Below are 16,572 nucleotides of genomic sequence, written 5' to 3' on the forward strand. Positions count from 1 at the left end.
TTGTGTTTTGCAGTTATTTACTTTCACTGTTCACAACACCCCTCCCAATATTATACAGTTATATGGCCAGTGCACTATTGTTTAACTTTCAATAAGCCTCAGTAATAGGTTGCAGGCAAACATCCACATATTGGTACAATAGTTAACTGTTGAACATCTACAAGCAGTAAAAGCCTAACCCCACAGTTCTTGCTGCATAATATGGTACATATTAAACAGACACTTTCATTCTTTTAGCATACAACCTATTACACTTATTTCACAGTTAAGTGGATGCATTGTTTTTTATCTAACCATTACGGGTTTCTTGTCTGAAATTTGGCTGTGAACTCACTGTCTCGTGACCAAAAATCAGGCCCTTATATATCCTCACAATAATGGGCACTGAAACTACACATTGTGTGATGTTTAATTTACAGAAATTAAAATTGAAACATACCTCATTCAATTAACTGAAAACTTGGAAAAATTCCGTTTTTTTTATGGTTTCTTCTACTGCAAGAGTTAGGGTGAATCATTTGTTTAAAACATGAAATTAACAGACATAGTTATGCAAACAACACTTTGACAAAACTGTTAATTGCTTGGTAATTAATTAAGGGCTGGCTTTGCTAACATGTTTTCGAATAGAGTCAAATAGATCCTTTACGAATACTATTAGTTTTTCCACCAAATGTTTATAGTTAGTACAGAATTTATATTTGTTTGTAGGTCAACAATAGAATTTAAGTTATGACTGTGTGACTGGTGCCGGCGGAGGTTTGGGTCCTCCCTCGGGCATGGGTGTGTGTGTTTGTCCTTAGGATAATTTAGGTTAAGTAGTGTATAAGCTTAGGGACTGATGACCTTAGCAGTTAAGTCCCATAAGATTTCACACACATTTGATTTATGAAATAATTACTAATTTCACCCTGTAACGAAAGATACTAACTAGTAATAGTTAAAATAAATTAGAAAATCAATTACATACATAAAACTAAGCACAAAGTTAGATCTGGTGGTATATTCTTTAATACTGAGGGTCAACCTTTCTCTTTTATGGAAATGCAGATTATACTCATGTATGTTAATAGTAATTGGCCAAAAATGAAGAAACGAATTTTAACAATGCAGATTGCAATACAAGAGGGAAAGTAAAAATATCCCAGCTTGCTTCTTCACATCACCCCCTCGTTGGACTGACCAGGTAGATATTGCAAATAGCTAACTGGGCAATTCAATGACCACTAGAGACCTCAGACATTGGGTTTAACAATCTACACACAAAAAACATTACATATGAAATCTTATCAAAACTACAGTACATATATTTTTTTAAATTTATACTTATATGATCTAGCCATATGAAAGTCCCCATACAAAATATTTACATACCATTTATTGTACAATGGCACAAAATATCCACATGTTATACTTTTAATAAAATTTAGGCTTCTTTGGCATAAGTGATGTTTGTTTTGGCTAAATAAAAATTACAGCTTAAGATACATTTCACTTTCTACAAGTCCTGTCTTTCTTAAAAGAATAAATCCTCTTGGGTCGCAACAAGTTAAATTACACTGGGTATTGCAGTTCACTTTTTAGACAGAAAATTTCACTTGCTCAATGTTTAGTGTTTTTCACAAGCACTTTCACACTTTAAATGAGCTTTTACACATTTTCTCACAAAGTTGTCAACACTTTCAACAGGTCCAAATAGCAGTTAGCAAGGAAATGCTCTGCGATCAGTTCCCTTGGAGGGAACGTTACATGAAAAAATTAGACAAAATACCCTACTTTAGTACATTCACTTTTACTGCTAAATATAAGGAAAAAAAACAATGTTTCACACTAAAAATGATAGTCATTATTTCATAAATAGATGTGTGACATAGTTCTCATAACATTACAATAATTAGCACTAAAACCGACTATAGTACGAAAGGTGGAGACTATAAAAAACTTTAAAATCAAGTGCACGTTACACTACAAAACATTACTGTAAGTCATAACTGTCTGACACTGGATAAACTTGAAAGATCAGAGTCTCTTTTCCATTTGCAAAATAGCAAAAGCTCAAGATGTGCAGTAGCATAGCTTTACTAATCATTACCATATGAATGAAGAATATAGTCACCATCACATAATTTAATTACTACTCAAATGAAAATCAAGGGGATGGAAGTTGTACCAAATCATTGCCCTACTTCTCCACTCAACTCGGAGTACTACTCTCATTCAATCAGAAAATTAAATCCTCACAAAAAGTTGCCAAATATTTTAACTGTCAGAATATTCACATCAGTCTAGCACCACAGTTATCAGTTAATCAGCAAAATTACTGTTCTTCATTCCAGTATTACCACTTTAAGCTCAAATTCCTTGGAACACAAATATAAGTTTTCAGGTAACCTATAGATCCAATGGCATGTACCTCACTAAAATATTGCTCTTTCTGTTAAGCTCTCATTCCCAGCTACAGTGTCATGAATTACACAATTTGCACAGTACCCATGTTGCATAGTTCAAAATTAGATCATCAGTACAGTTACACCACATTTGTTTGTGTACAGTACTCTTTTGCATTAGTCATGTCTGTCAGCTCTATTATTTTACTTACCTTTCTTACCTCGTTAGCTAGTGGAGTGCATTCTCAAAAAATATTTCTACTGCAGAGACAGGCTCCCTAACCATTAAGACCCTATCATTATTCATTATTTTGTTATTGCATTATTGCTTCATTAACTAAGAAATAAACACCTGCTCTGCTTATCCAATGCAAAATTGAACCTACTGAAAAACAGTCCACAGTAACAGCTCCTTATTCTAAGGCAAACATAACTCTAATTACTAATCAGGCAAAATTACCACTTAGAAAAACTATTATTTCACTATATTCCGTCAAATTGCGTAAGATTATAGCCTGAAGGGCAAATTACATACAACTCTTGCTCATTCTTTCCACACGTTACTTCCGGCAACTATGAGGGTTGAATGAAAAGTAATGCCTCCACCTTCGTTAATTGGATTTTGATTGGAATATTTTAATAAATCAAACACAGAAGTAATCCTTAGAATGTGATCTTTAATTACCAATATTCACTTTTCCACATAATCACCAGCCAATTAGATTGATTTCTGCCAATGATGAACAAGTTTTCTGAAGATATCACGGAAGAATTTGACACTGTTTCCTCAACCACAGTCTCACAGTTCTCTCAATGTCTTCATCAGAAGCATAATGACGTCCCCGCAGATAGTCTTTCATTATCGGGAACAGATAGAGGTCAGACAGTGCTAAATCTGGACTGTATGGAAGATGCCATACAGTGGTGACATTTAGTCTCTGAAGTTCTGCTCTGGTGGCATGTGAAGTGTGAGGTTTGGCATTGTTATGATGCAGGAAAACATTTCCCTTTTCCTTTCAGACCCTTTTTAGGCGTCATTTGCAGTATTGTGATGTAATGCTCTGAATTTATTGTTGTTCCACGATCAAGGAAATCATCATAGATAACACCATCTGTGTCCCAGAACACTGTGGCCATGATTTTTCCAGCTGAGGGCTACGTCTTGAATTCCTTTTTCTGGGGAGAGTGTTTGTGTTGATGATATTCCATAGACTGACATTTCGTCTCTGGGTCTTAATGATGTACCCACATTTTGTCTCCTGTCACGATTGAATGGAGAAAGGTGTCACCTTCATTCTCACAACGTGAGAGGAGTTCCTGGCAAATTTCAAGACTGAGTGCCTTCATTTCAGGAGTCAGCATCCAGGGTACCCATCATGCACAGATCTTCCGATAGCCAAGCAAAGCAATAATCAGAGCCACACTTTTTTGTGAAATTCTGATTGTGCTTGCAATTTCTCTCTGACTGATACGACAATCATCCTGAATCAATCTGTTGACATTTTTCTTGTGAAACTCAGAGGTTGCTGTCACACGATGTCCAACTCTTTGTTTGTCATGCAGGTCAGATGTTCCTGCCTCAACATCTTTAAACTTACTCGCCCAACAATGCACAGTACTCACATCAACACAATCACCATAAACCCCTTTCATTCTCAGATGAATCGCCTTTGGGGTGACACCTTCGTTGTCAAGAATTCAGTGACTGCATGTTGCTTGAATTGCATTGACTTACCATCTGCGTGGGGTTCCATTATTTACACTGTAGCAACACAACCATTCAATGCTAAGGCTTTCCTCCAACTGGAGCTGTATAGAAGAGGCTATGGAACAAGCCAGTACCTGCCGTATACCAATGCTGCCAACTGTTAAGGAGTTACTAAGGTGGAGGCATTACTTTTCAGTCAACCCTCATATGTTTGAAGTTGTAATTCCTTAATGTTAGAAAAGGCTGTACCATAACACACTTCTGTGGGTAGATATCTCCATACACTTATTGCACTGAACACAAACACATCTATTATACCACAATTAATGGTAAGACATAATATCCAAAATCGGTTTTACTGCATATTGCCTCTGCTGCTGCACCAAGTTCTACTAATTTCACACATGAGCTGATTACTTCAGATTTTAATTATAGTCCACATATGCTCATACCTATCATTTTCAGTTTACCTTACCTCTTTATTTGACAGAAATTCCTTAACCATGGTACCAATTTACTTTCTTCAATCCTCTTGTGATCCCATTACTTATAACTACCACAACATAATAAAATGGATATAATAGAGGGAAACATTCCACGTGGGAAAAATATATCTAAAAACAAAGATGATGTGACTTACCAAACGAAAGCGCTAGCAGGTCGATAGACACACAAATAAACACAAACATACACACAAAATTCAAGCTTTCGCAACCAACGGTTGCTTCATCAGGAAAAGGGAAGGAGAGGGAAAGACGAAAGGATGTGGGTTTTAAGGGAGAGGGTAAGGAGTCATTCCAATCCCGGGAGCAGAAAGACTTACCTTAGGGGGAAAAAAGGACAGGTATACACTCGCACACACACCCATATCCAACCGCACATACACAGACACAAGCAGACATTTGTAAAGGCAAAGAGTTTCGGCAGAGATGTCAGTCGAGGCAGAAGTACAGAGGCAAAGATGTTGTTGAAAGACAGGTGAGGTATGAGCAGCGGCAACTTGAAATTAGCGGAGGTTGAGGCCTGGCAGATAACGAGAAGAGAGGATATACTGAAGGGCAAGTTCCCATCTCTGGAGTTCTGACAGGTTGGTGTTAATGGGAAGTATCCAGATAACCCGGACGGTGTAACACTGTGCCAAGATGTGCTGGCCGTGCACCAAGGCATGTCTAGCCACAGGGTGATCCTCATTACCAACAAACACTGTCTGCCTGTGTCCATTCATGCGAATGGACAGTTTGTTGCTGGTCATTCCCACATAGAAAGCTTCACAGTGTAGGCAGGTCAGTTGGTAAATCATGTGGGTGCTTTCACACATGGCTCTGCATTTGATCGTGTACACCTTCCGGGTTACAGGACTGGAGTAGGTGGTTGTGGGAGGGTGCATGGGACAGGTTTTACACCGGGAGTGGTTACAAGGGTAGGAGCCAGAGGGTAGGGAAGGTGGTTTGGGGATTTCATAGCGATGAACTAACAGGTTACGAAGGTTAGGTGGACGGCGGAAAGACACTCTTGGTGGAGTGGGAAGAATTTCATGAAGGATGGATCTCATTTCAGGGCAGGATTTGAGGAAGTGGTATCCCTGCTGGAGAGCCACATTCGGAGTCTGATCAGTCCCGGAAAGTATCCTGTCACAAGTGGGGCACTTTTGTGGTTCTTCTGTGGGAGGTTCTGGGTTTGAGAGGATGAGGAAGTGGCTCTGGTTATTTGCTTCTGTACCAGGTTGGGAGGGTAGTTGCGGGATGCGAAAGCTGTTTTCAGATTGTTGGTGTAATGGTTCAGGGATTCCGGACTGGAGCAGATTCGTTTGCCACAAAGACCTAGGCTGTAGGGAAGGGACCGTTTGATGTGGTATGGGTGGCAGCTGTTTAATGGAGGTACTGTTGCTTGTTGGTGGGTTTGATGTGGACGGACATGTGAAGCTGGCCATTGGACAGACCCACGTGATTTACCAACTGACTTGCCTACACTGTGAAGCTTTCTATGTGGGAATGACCAGCAACAAACTGTCCATTCGCATGAATGGACACAGGCAGACAGTGTTTGTTGGTAATGAGGATCACCCTGTGGCTAAACATGCCTTGGTGCACGGCCAGCACATCTTGGCACAGTGTTACACTGTCCGGGTTATCTGGATACTTCCCACTAACACCAACCTGTCAGAACTCCGGAGATGGGAACTTGCCCTTCAGTATATCCTCTCTTCTCGTTACCCACCAGGCCTCAATCTCCGCTAATTTCAAGTTGCCGCCACTCAAAGCTGTCATTCAACAACATCTTTGCCTCTGCACTTCCGCCTCGACTGACATCTCTGCCCAAACTCTTTGTCTTTAAATATGTCTGCTTGTGTCTGTATATGTGTGGATGGATATGTGTGTGTGTGCGAGTGTATACCCGTCCTTTTTCCCCCCTAAGGTAAGTCTTTCCGCTCCCGGGATTGGAATGACTCCTTACACTCTCCCTTAAAACCCACATCCTTTCGTCTTTCCCTCTCCTTCCCTCTTTCCTGATGAAGCAACCGTTGGTTGCGAAAGCTTGAATTTTGTGTGTATGTTTGTGTTTGTTTGTTTGTCTATCGACCTGCCAGCGCTTTTGTTTGGTAAGTCACATCATCTTTGTTTTTAGATATATAACATAATAAAGTATATACATAGATAACAATGGAGAAACCTTATCTAAAATATTTCTATACTTAAAGTATCCTGCTGCACAAAATCACATGACAGTCAAAGTAGAATAATTCTGATTCACTTATAAACTACAGATAGGATAGGAGAAGAGTTTGACTGCCTCATGAAACGTGAAAAATGAGACAACCAGCTGGGGTAAGCATTATCGCCACATAATGAATCCAACACAGAATGTTGAACCCCCTACTTGCTTGTAGGTCTTACTTCTGATTCAATGCACATTACAGTAAGTTCCTCCTCTCCTTTTATGGGATAAACATTGCTACCCGTACCATCATTCAACATCTCACTAGAATTAGAAATTACACTCATCTTACTACTATTATTTACATTACCCTTACCTGTTATTACAGCACATTTATATACACATGGTTCTTCATCACTACCTGCTCTAGTGTGAGCCAAAACTGGAGTATTATATAGTTCAAATGGTTTGTTTCAGAATTTCATCTCCTCCATTTTTGTTATCTGAAATTCTCCTATTATTTCCGTGCTGATTTTGGCTATCCTCCACCCAACCATTCCTTGAATTTCTACTGTAATCAGTCGTGTTAATCCTATTTACCTGAAATTCTCTCCCTGATTGATTATTGTCATCAGAATTTCTCCTATGATCTTCCACTGAGGGCTTCACCCTCTTCAATTTACCAGCATTATTCAAGAAATCACTAATATTACCCCTAGGGGCAGGTACAAGCAATACTCTAACTTTCAGAGGCACCTTAGTTTTTAAACCCATAATTATTGATTCACTGCCTACCTCTTTGTCCAAATATTTCAGTTTGTTTATGCAAAGTTGACAGAAACCTTTCACAGTATCCTTCCTGGAGTCAAATCTCTCTCCTCCCCAAAATTCACTCAAAAGTCTCTGCTGCTTCTCTTTGGAACAATATTCATCTGAAAATGCTTACTCAAAGCTTTGCTATGAAGTACAACTACCAGCTACCTGAGTTGCCCACCCATAAGCACCCCCTTTCAAAAAACCTCTCATAAAAGACATTTTTTCTTTGTCATTCCATGTTTCAGGCAAATCATTAAATTATCTAATGAAATAAAGTGGTGCACTTCCCCATATGGTTCAATTTTGAATCTACATTTTTATCTACTTTTATCAGTTTTTTCCTCTACCACTATTGCACACTTGGTTTCAATCCTCAGTTTCAAAATCATTTTTAATCTGATCGATTTGGTTCTCAAGTTTAACCCTGTCTTCAACACAAAATTTCCTGGCAGCTTTGGCTTCATCTTTACACTGTTTTTTGGAAGTCTCCACCCTCCTACTATAGTCATCACAATGTTTCTTTCTGTCTTCTATACATTTACTACTGATTAATGTTAGTTTCTCATTAGTATTCTGCTCTACTTTCTTTATCATATCATGACAGTCTTTAACTACTGCCTCAGCCTTCTTATTTAATTCTGAAAACTTAGAGCTGACTACCCTAATTTCCTTTTTAATTTCTTTCTTTAGTTCATCCTTTAAGCTAGTGATGTCAGTTTTAATACTACTAATGTCTCACTGTTTTCCGCCCTACTAATGCCTTCTTTCGTACTCATATTAATCAAACTACTCATAATTTGCCTTAACATCACTTCCACTTTCCTGTCTGCCATAAACATTTTCCCCTGCTGACTTTCGCTACTAGGTTCCTCCCCCTTAGCCTTAACAATTTCATCCACTTCAGTACTGTTCTCATCCATTTCGCTCACCTCACCATACACTGTAGATGACGCTTTTATCATTTCATCTACAATAGGACTTTTGTCCCCATTATTCAAAGTTACATTCACGTCTGATTCAAAACCACTGTCATCTACAGAACCAGTCCCCATTAATTATTTCTGTTGTCCCTTGTCTACCATCACACTGTCTTGTTCATTATGACCACTCATTATGTATCGCTTAATATAAAACAACTTTTGCTACGAAATTACCTTGTTTTTAATCACTCACCTACTGCTGCTGCATTTATCATCTCAATTTGTCATCTGCATGGCGGCTGCAGGTAGTAATTCTCTCAGTGATGTGTCTTGTTTATCCCAGTCAGCTGTGTGGACCTGCATGCTGATTGGCTGCTCCTGTACTCAGTGGCTGCTTCCATAGAACCCACTCACTGATTGGCTGCTGTTATACTGTGACCACGAAACTCATGCACTGATTGGCTGTTGCACTTCCTTCATATTTTCTTGAGTTCACTATTCAAAGTTCGTGAGTCTGTAGTTTATGGTGCCCAACTACAATAGTCCTCACCCAGGGCTCCATATGTGACGTTCACCTGCTTTATTTCTTTGTTGATGGTCCTCAGTGTTGACGTACTGTGTTGTGATACTGACTGAAAAAATAGGGGTTGGAAGTGCAGTACCAACTACTGTAAAAGATGTAGCCAACAAGTGCACAGTTGGGTTTCACAGTTCTTTACTTTCATTGTTCACAATTTGTTTAACTTTCGGTAAGCCTCATTAATAGGTTGCAACCAAATATCCACAAACAGCTACAACAGTTTACTGTTGAACATCTACAAGCAGTAAAAGCCTAACCACACAGTTCTTGCTGAATAATATGGTACGTATTGAACAGACACTTTCATTCTTTTAGCATATGGCCTATTACACTTATTTCACAGTTAAGTGGATGGATTGTTGTTGATCTAACCATTATGGGTTTCTCGTCTGAAATTTGGCCATGGAATCACTGTCTCATGACCAAAAATTGGGCCCTTATATATCCTCACAATAATGGGCACTGAAACTACACATTGTGTGATGTTTAATTTTCAGAAATTACCATTATAACATACCTCATTCAATTAACCGAACACATGGAAAAATTCCGTCTTTTTAACAGTTTCTTCTACTACAAGAGTTAGGGTGAATTATTTGTTTAAATCATGAAATTAACAGATGTAGTTATGCAAACAATACTTTTGACACAACTTTTAATTACATGGGAATTAATTAAGGGCTGGCTTTGCTAACATGTTTTCGAATAGATTCAAATAGATCCTTTAAGAATAGTATTAGTTTGTCCTCCAAATGTTTATAATTAATACAGAATTTATGTTTGTTTATAAGTCAATTATAGAATTTAAGTTACGAAACAATTACTAATTTCACCCTATAACAAAAGATACTAACTAGTAATAGCCAAAATAAGTTAGAAAATCAATTACATACATAAAACTAAGCACAAAATTAGATCTGGTGGTATATTCTTTAATACTGAGGGTCAACCTTTCTCTTTTATGGAAATGCAGATTATACTCGTGTATATTAATGGTAATTAGTCAAAAACGAAGAAATGAATTTTAAGGAGGCAGGTGGCAAAACAACAGGTGAAGTAAAAATATCCCAGCTTGCTTCGTCACATCATGTCTGAGAGTACACTGTCGACTTAAAATCAACACGTAGTCGAAGTCATCCTGAAGGTTTGCAAAGGATGAATGACCCCATCAGCTTGCCATTACTATAATTTTTCAGTGACCTTTTCCCTAATGGGCATGTGCACTTGTCTAGCTCAACACAACTGTGCATTGCCTTTCGGTACATGTGAGGTAAAAAATTGTTTGTACAACCAAGACTATCACTAAAAAGTTCACTAAATTTGTAGGCACATCTGTTGAAATTTCCAACACTTATTGTGGATTGACAATCCAAAAATGTCAAAAGAATCTAAGCCAGAAATATTCTGTGAAGATTTGGAAGAAAGCACTGTGAATACAACTGTCTTCATTACACCTTGAAAAGCAGATGGCATACTGAAAGTTTGTAAAACTGCCCCTGCATGTTGAAAAGTGACAACACATACTTAGCTGGACTCAGTATTGGTGAACCTATGCTCACTAAGCTACACAGTGGACTGTGTGGTGAGTTAATTTTTGCTACTGGCTCAACCAAATATATTACAAGTGGGATAAGAAGACTCATTTCCAAATTTTCATATAAAGTGGGATGACTAGTGGGCTGTGATGGTTAATAAACAGTATGCCAACTGGTAATATTGACACTAGTTTCTGAGATTTAGAAGCACTCAGTCTAAGGGTGAGAATGCATCTGCCTATCTCTGCTAAAGTTTATCATTATTCACAAGTCTTGCCAACTATTTGCGCCCAGGTTGGCAAATGTAATGTGTGTTTTTTCACGAGAGGCCCTACTGCCATGGGCGAGTTACGGGGACATGAATGTTCTATATTGAGGGAATTATTATCCTTAAAAATGTCTTTTTGTCAGTAGGCATGACTTCTGGTAGTGGTCAGAAACAAATTCTAGATATGCAACAGTTCTGCATATGTCCTGGAGCTGCTGTTAGGAAGCACTGTAACTTCTAACTCTACCTGTCTCAGTACAACCCACCTTCATTAGACACTCTGATCATAGAAGCTGGTAGCAACTGCAGAAGTGGTTTTGAAAGTTTCGTTTCTGTATTGTATATATTTAGCCCAGTGCAAAGCTGTCTTTTTGGTAACATATATTAACAGTTTTTGTTTTATATGGATAAGTTTCTCATCTTAAGCAGAGAAACACATTTTAGGTAATTATTTTTGTTTCAGATATGTTAATTAATTTTTTTATAGTTGATGTCTTTTTTATGTACCTTACATGTAACTTTTCAAAACAAAATATGTCTTGACATTTAGGTGGTGCCCCAGAAGGTCCTGCAGGCACAGGAAAAACTGAAACAACAAAGGATTTGGCCAAAGCTGTTGCAAAACAGTGTGTTGTATTCAACTGCTCAGATGGGCTTGATTACCTTGCCTTAGGAAAATTTTTTAAGGTATATCAGTAACCCAAAACATTTTCTTTGATAAAACTGAGTGCTGTACAGCAGATTTTTGTTTGAACTATTACCTATGCTCTACACTTTCACTGCTGCTGCTGCTGTTTGTTGGGTAGAATATTTTTCCTTTTATTATTTTTTGTGATTATTAACACATCAACTGCTTTGAATGTATATGTCTGTCACAAACTTGCAAGCCCTCTGTGCCAGTGATATGTACATGCGGCAGGGGTCAATAGTGCTTCGGCCTCAAATGTCGTGTATATACATTTAGATGTTTTAACACAGCATTAATATATGACTACACGTAAAGCGTGTCATGACAGTGTATGTTATAGTAATAACCCCAGTATTGGTTTTAGATGGCAGATGAAGCTTTTTTAACTGTCTTTCTTTCATTTTAGTGGGATTACAGTGTTGGGTCATATTACAGAGCAGTTTGAAACTGAAGTCAACTAAGAAAATGCTGACAACAGAGAGAATTTCCCTCCAGTCTGTTTACAGTTTTCAGTTGCAGGAAATGACCAGCTGGGACTGGTATGAGGCATGCCGTACTGCATTCAGGAAGCTCATTGCTGGCCCTAGCTCAGCAACCAAAAGCTTAACTTTGTGCATGCATATACATTAATAAACTTTTTTATTGAATATAACAGCATTTCTATCATAAATGAATGGAAAATTTGGATACAGAAGCTTTGTAAGCTTCTTTCCAGGATCCAGCACATTTCCCCCCCCCTCCCCCCCCCCCTGGGGCAAGGGGGGCAGGGTGTGCACTGCTCTGTTAGACTGATGTGACTAATTTGGAGAAATGTACTAAATTTGATATACTACATAATATTTAAACTTATCACTTGCTATGCACATAGCTCTCATTTGCTGTTATTTAATTTTTATGGCATCATTCCGGTACATCCATAGTGAGGAGAGATACTGTAGGATGTAGAAAATGTCAGAAAAAACAGGAGTAGACAATAAATATGTACAAAGATAAACAAATATGCTAATGTACCTTCCACAGATCCCAAGAGGAATGGTCCTCATAGATGGTGAATAAATAAAAAAATCTTAAATATATTTTTGTTTGAATGATAGTAAATAACTTGTAGCAAAATGTAAATTCTCCCATCATCAGGCTCGTTTTCACTTTTGTGTTCCCTTCTGTCTTGGAGTGCTGTTGTAATAGATCCAGTTCATTTTGCTTACTAAGTACAGGGTGATTATAATTAAAGTTCCAGTTTCAAAACACTGTACAAAAATGAACCTCTGCACAGAAGACATAAAATTTTAACAAAATATTGTTGTAGGAGGAGAAACATTATGGGGGTGGGGGTGGAATGTAAATTTTCCAAATAGGTGGCACTATAAGTATCATAACGTAAGTGGATTCAGTTGCAAATGACACACGACTCACAGTTTAATGGCTATGTGCAATCTACATGGCTGCACAAGTTCAACATTTAACAGTTGTGGCACTGTTAGTTAGGTAAGCCTTTCCACCATGGCTAGGTTGTATGGCAATATATGGGATAAGTTGGTTTTTAATTGCCCTGATGCCCAAAACCCACGTAAGAAGCAACTATGGCATCAGTTTTTAATTGTGCTGAGGGTAGGAACTGCATAAAAGCAACAACGAAATCAGTTTTTAGTTGTTGTGAGACTGGCACGAGATGTGTTCAGTATGCTGTCCACCGGTTTCTACCACAAGCTGAGACTGAGATACAGCATGTTCCACAACAGATCAAAATGCCTCAGGGTTCACATTCAAAGTGCTTTGCACAGAATGGGGCTTCATTTCACTAGATTTGTAATCAGAGCACTGAATACAGCACCCATCAGATAAGCCCACATCAAGAAGTCAAATAGGTTAAGACCAGGTGACCTGGACAGGCAGTCTGTAGGGAAATGATGGCTTATAATGCCTTTGCAGCAGTTGATTCACTGGCAACACAATGTGTGGAGAAGCGCCATTTTGCATAAAAATGATCCTACCATAGATCCACTCTGTTGAAGAGTTGGAATGATGTTGGCAGACAAATGACTCTCATAGCATTTACCACTGATTTTACAGGTAACAGGACTCGCAGGACCCATCTCTTCAATAGAATATGGCCCTATGATAACCAATGCTGTCAATCTACACTACACAGTTATCATTGCAGAATGAAGCATACTGGTTGATGTGGAAGCAGATTTTCCATTGGCCATGTTCTCCAATTATGTGTATTGACATGTCCTTGGAGATGGAAATGGGCTTCGTCTGTACAGAGAATGTTCCACAGCTATTCGTTGTACACTTCCATGTGCACAAGAACTTCTAGAGCAAACATTATCGTACTGGGATATCAACTTGAAGCAACTCCTGAAGATGGGTAATTTTGCATGGATAGCAATGTAGGGTGTTTTGCAGAATTTTATGTGCCCTCTCAGAGGCATGTCCAGAGTTCAGGCAATTCCCTATGCATTGTTTGTTTGAACATTGTCACTCAGTCCCCCCTATAACGCTGTGGCCACATCTTCTACTGGTGTTGGATCAATTTTTTTCCTCATTGCACTTCAAAAGAATCTTTCTTTTGAAATTTCATAATAATTTTCTCCAGATTCTTGTCAGACATCAAACAAATGCCTTTTTTTAAATGTCCTCAAGGGTCCCAAATTTCTCCTGAGCTACTGGCACACAGTGATCATTCTTGTAAAAGAGCGTTACCAGCAGTGTGCAATCCTCTATCGAGATGGTCACGTTGAGCCTCTCAGTTGCAAACTGAGAAACAGGCATGTACTCCACATCTTTTATTTTGTACATGCTACCACTCACAGTAATATTACTACTACTACTACTACTACTACTATTATAATTGTTGTTGTTGTTATTTTCCCCATAACATTTACCTCTTCTGACATAATATTCTGTTCACAGTTGACAGTATTTTGAACAGTGGTTCTTTATTTACAGTGTTTTAAAGCTGGAACTTAAATTACAATCACCATGTATTTCTACCGTAATCATCCCCAGTCATCTACATGTGAAAAATTGTACTGTGCGTGTATGGTATCAGAACATTATTTAAAGTGAGCAATTTGTTGTGATTAACTGACAGAATCATAATTCTAAAATTAACCTCCTCCTCATGGTTGTTCCTAGTGACTCATGATTCATTTCTTTCTAGCAAAGTAGCTGCCAAATTCTAATATCTGAAACAACATTTAATTAGTTTCTCTGAATATTCTGAGAACATTTCATTAGTATTCAATTGAAGTAGCACTCATTTTTATTTTAGGAAAACACACACACAAACGCATACTTTATGACCACAATGTCATTGACCGAGTGGTTGCCTAGGCAAATGGGTATTTGGGTGGTGGGGAGATTAGGAATAAGAAAGGAGTGTGGTAACTGAGAGTGAGTGGTGAGAGATGTGGGGACAAAGAAGCTTAGTGAGGTGTTTGTGGATGGGGAGGGAAAAGAGAAGAGGCCTCAGGCTTGTAACAATGGAAAAATAAGCTTTATATACATTGTAAAGGGGAGTACACAGTTAAGCCAGGCAGCGTGCGAGTTGGAAAAAGGGTTTTGCCAGAACAGAGGATATATTGGAGGAATTGTTCCTAGTTGTGCAGTTAAGAGCACCTTGTGCTGGGAGAACAATCCAAAAAACAAAGGTTCTCAAGCAGCTGTTGATATCATTGATATTTTTCTGTGCAGTATTTCAGGAATTGAGTGGTTGACTTTACAGTTAACCTGAGTATAGTTTTGTTACTTGACTTTGTAGACAGCTGGTTAACTGGCATTCCCACATGAATATTTTTGACTAATTGTTGTGCAAGCAGTATATATGATGTGGCTGCTGTCACACAAGGCTATACCTTTTGCTAGACAGGGCATACTTGTGACTGGAGTAAGAGTTGGAATGTGCTTTTATATGACAAGTCTTACATCTGCGCAAAATAACAGCCTATGAAATGCAAGATTGGAAGGAAGGCTGCAGAGGGAGGATTGAGGGTACTGAATGGTTGATGGTTAGACAACTCTTTTACTATTAACAATCATGTTTTCACCTACCATCTACAACATGTCTAATATTACTTACAAATGTGAAAAATGTTGTATTTACATGGGATTGCAGTACCCTACTGCCCCACACCTAAACACTTTTGACACTATATTTTATGATTACCCTCTTATCAATAAATTAAAATACATTATTGTACTTCAGCATTGCACTTTGTACAATGTAGTTATTTTAAAAACATTAAATTATTTATTTTGTTTATGTTTCCCTATTCCTCCATGTGCAAACAAGCATAAATCCATTGTAAATAGGTGTTATAATTTTCATTTAAAAGAGTTTCATTATGCAGTTTTATTCTGGTTTGCTTCAGATTTAGACATTTCTTTTCTTGACAGATGTTTATCAGGCTTCAATAATCTGAATTATTATCTCTGCAGGGACTAGCTTCTTGTGGAGCATGGTCATGTTTTGATGAGTTCAATCGAATTGACCTTGAAGTATTGTCTGTAGTTGCCCAACAGATACTAACAATACAGAGAGCAGTAAATGCAGGTGTTGTGTCATTAGTTTTTGAAGGAACTGAAATAAAGTTGGATCCAACTTGTGCTGTATTTATAACAATGAATCCAGGTTATGCTGGACGATCAGAACTGCCTGACAATCTAAAGGTATGTAAATAATGTAAGATACATAGAAAACGTAGAAAGATAAGCATGAGTAGTGTTAGAATATGAGCACTTTCCTTGCTTTCTTTTTTAAATTCCAGAGAAGTCATCAAAATTGAATGCATTTTGTGCCATTGCTCTTGACAAAGTTCATGCATCTTTCTTTTTTGTGGAGAAAACTGTGACAGGATTGTCATACCTTAACTTACTACAAAATTGGTTGCTTCCTCAACTTCATCAAGATTCCAATGCTTCCGTTTTTATGCATGATGATGCCCTATCTTACTTTCACCATGAGGTGTGACATTATCTTAACCGTCGAGTGTGCGTGCTATTTTTTATAT

At 38.1% G+C, this 16,572-nt stretch overlaps 1 protein-coding gene across 1 annotated transcript in view; it reads left to right on the top strand.

Moving 5' to 3' along the window:
• LOC126237376 (dynein axonemal heavy chain 7) overlaps positions 1 to 16,572 on the top strand; it is a 1,033,797-nt gene that overhangs the window by 366,837 nt on the left and 650,388 nt on the right. Inside the window, exons 18-19 of the mRNA XM_049947460.1 lie at positions 11,420 to 11,556; positions 16,001 to 16,231. Coding sequence (XP_049803417.1) covers positions 11,420 to 11,556; positions 16,001 to 16,231 — 368 coding nt within the window. The remainder of the gene's footprint in view (positions 1 to 11,419; positions 11,557 to 16,000; positions 16,232 to 16,572) is intronic.

The sequence above is a fragment of the Schistocerca nitens genome, chromosome 2, assembly GCF_023898315.1.
Source record: "Schistocerca nitens isolate TAMUIC-IGC-003100 chromosome 2, iqSchNite1.1, whole genome shotgun sequence".
NCBI lineage: Eukaryota > Metazoa > Arthropoda > Insecta > Orthoptera > Acrididae > Schistocerca > Schistocerca nitens.